The following is a 3,010-nucleotide window of genomic DNA, read 5'->3' on the forward strand; positions in this document are numbered from 1 at the left end:
GAATCTGTCTGCACATGGGATCATATCATTAAACAAATTACAAAGAACACCTGAAACAAAAATGTTCAGTGCTATATCTTTGTGTAAAAGCATGTTCTAATTTGAATAATCAGATTCAAGAATCAAGTCAATATTTCAAGGAAAATATGTTGTGAATGAAGTGTTGTGAACTTCTCAAATACTCCCACCTAAAATAAACCATGACAACTGTTTGTGAAAATGCAGATTATGCTGTTTTGTTTTTGTGCAGTGAAATACGTCAAATGTAGTCATGACTGGAAGTTGACTTTTTTCTTTCACGTGACAAAGTGTAAATTGTGGTCTGTGGAAGGAAGCACAGCATCATCATTGACCTACGTAAACAGGAAAATGGAAGATTTGAGATCATACTTATTTTTTGTATGTAATTTTTAACAGGTAAATATCAACAATATTAGTATGTTTTTAGAATACATACTGCACACGAGATCCCTGCAACCATTATCACCTTTATAAAAGCAACAAACTTTTACAACTTTTTAAATTACGTCTTAATTATGAAATAAATACATGATTGAAAAGAAGTTTCTTTATGTATTTAATGAGTCTGTCCTACTGTTGATTTTAAAATTGAAACAAAAGCAAGGGCTAGATCAGGGCTGTCCAAACTCGGTCCTGTCCTGCAGAATTTAGCTCCAACTTGCCTCAACACACCTGACTGGAAGTTTCTATGCCTAGTAAGAGCTTGATTAGCTAGTTCAGGTGTGTTTAATTAGGGTTGGAGCTAAACTCTGCAGGACACCGGCCCTCCAGGACCGAGTTTGGACAGCCCTGGGCTAGAGCTATGCTGTTTTACTTATTAACATGAAAATGAAACGAATCATGTGAATACTGTAATGTAAACCAACTGTTTTGAAACTCCCATTAACTGGAAACTACCTTAAAATGTTACTAAGGAATTGACACAACACTTTAAAGAACAACTACTTTCATTGTGAAAACGATACTTTCATTTCACGTTTGTAAAGGAAAAGAGAATTGGCTGAGTTTTGAGGTAGGTGTCTTTAACCCTCCCATTCAACATAAAAAAAACACTCCAATATCCCTTCCAAAACATCCATAACACTACATATTGGCCTCAATTTACTGTGCAGCTTGCCAGTTTTGAGTCATATTAGTACTAACAGAACTGACAAAAAATGAAGGTAAGAATATTCTTCTTTCTTATTTATTAATAAATACACGTTTTACTTAAATATCTAAAATTAATAAAATACAATAATAAATTCTAATGACAAAATGAATATGATTATATAGAGAACATCATGACTGAAGAGTATACAGAACCAGAAGACCAACTATGTCACAAAGAAGAGGTGCTCAAAGTTGGATCCATTGTTATTCCAGTTTTCTTTGGTGTTCTGGTTGTGTGTAGCTGCACTGGTAACCTGCTGGTTTTGGTCATCCTGCTGCTGTATGAGAAGTTTAGATTGCTGATCAACATTCTGATCTTCAATTTAGCTGTGTCAGATCTGCTGTTCACTTTTGGACTTCCATTTTGGGCTTTGTACTTCGTCTATGGTTGGACATTTGGAGATGCTGGCTGCAAAGCTGTGAGGTTTCTGTTCTATCTCGGTTTTTACAGCAGCGTGTTGTTCTTGACTCTAATGACCGTTCAGCGTTACATGGCAGTGGTTCATCCTCTGTCCGACTGGAAGGGATGCAGATGCTTTTCAGTAGCTCCCTTTATCATATGGATGTTGAGCGGAACAGCTGCACTGTTAGTCTCCCTTCGTAGCCAAGTCTTAGAACATGAAGGGAATCTTTACTGTGAATTTGACAGTATTCAAGTAAAACATGCCGCTGTTTATTTACAAAATGTTTTCTTCTTGATTGCATTTTGCATCATGGGATTTTGTCACGTTAGAATGTTCCAGACAATCGCACAATCCCGAACAAAGGGGAGACACAAGACTATCAAACTGATATTCTGCATTGGGCTGTTATTCTTCATTGGATGGGCTCCATACAACATAGTCATGTTCTTGAGAATTCTGCAGGATTATAGTTTGTCTTCATTCGTAGACTGTAGTGTATCCATTCGTCTTGATTATGCATTTTACACTTGCCGGCTGTTGGCTTTTTCACATTGCAGTTTAAATCCAGTGCTTTATGCTCTAATTGGAGAAAAATTTCGGAAACATTTACAAACAATATTGAAGAAAATGTGTTCAAAATAAAGCAATTCCGACCAATCCTGAGACAAATTACTTGTTGTTTTTGGTGTGTTTGTTAAATGCAACAAATCTCACAATGCATAGACTACCACTCAAAATTTTGGGGTCAGTTTTTATTTTATTTTTATTATTAATACTTGATTCAGCGAAGATGCATTAAATTGATCAAAAGTTATGAATGTTAAGATTTCTATTTGAAATAAATGCTGTTCTTTTGAACTTAGAAAAAAAAAAAAAGTATCACTGTTTCCTAGGGACGCTACGATCAGGATTTTTGCAGCCGATACGGAGTACCGATTTCTTGTGATGGTGATCGGCCGATACCAATGCCGATTCTGATGCTTCAAGCTTTATATAGACGGTTTCATCAGGCACACGCGCCTGGCCCGAAGTTAACTTCCGGTCTGTGTTTGTTTATCAGTTAGAGCTGCTTCAGAAATGTGCCGCGGCTGGCTGATAAACACAAGCACTGACTAGAGCAGCGGCGATCAGCCGTAACGCGCCGCAGACATCACTGAATCTGCTGTTAAAAATGAACCATCTATTCATCATATCATCATGCAAAACATACAGGACAAATAGCGATTTTTTCATTGTTTCTCAAAACGTCATAGCATTTAGACACCGGCGATGACATGACTGTGGCGCCAAATCATTTATGTCCCCACGCATCATGTACATCGTCACGCGTTGACGTCATCAAACTGCGATCGGTTCGTGAGATCGGCCAAGTGTAGTGAGTACCGATCGAGTCATAAAATGTGATTATCGGCCGATACCGATCTCCGGCCAAT

The 3,010-nt window shown here is 37.5% G+C and overlaps 1 protein-coding gene across 1 annotated transcript; it reads left to right on the top strand.

Annotated features, from left to right (window-relative positions):
* Positions 1-1,304: 1,304 nt before the first annotated feature.
* On the top strand, positions 1,305-2,276 carry LOC107664199 (chemokine XC receptor 1-like). Its single transcript, XM_016454695.1, has one exon. It carries the CDS (start codon positions 1,305-1,307, stop codon positions 2,217-2,219), a length of 915 nt encoding a protein of 304 aa, XP_016310181.1. The 3' UTR covers positions 2,220-2,276.
* Positions 2,277-3,010: the final 734 nt, after the last annotated feature.

This window comes from Sinocyclocheilus anshuiensis, unplaced genomic scaffold (assembly GCF_001515605.1).
Source record: "Sinocyclocheilus anshuiensis isolate Anshui unplaced genomic scaffold, SAMN03320099.WGS_v1.1 scaffold67, whole genome shotgun sequence".
NCBI classification, from domain to species: Eukaryota; Metazoa; Chordata; class Actinopteri; order Cypriniformes; family Cyprinidae; genus Sinocyclocheilus; species Sinocyclocheilus anshuiensis.

Coding starts and splice junctions, on each gene's coding strand:
- LOC107664199 (XM_016454695.1), top strand. CDS start 1,305: ATGACTGAAGAGTATACAGAACCAGAAGACCAACTATGTCACAAAGAA.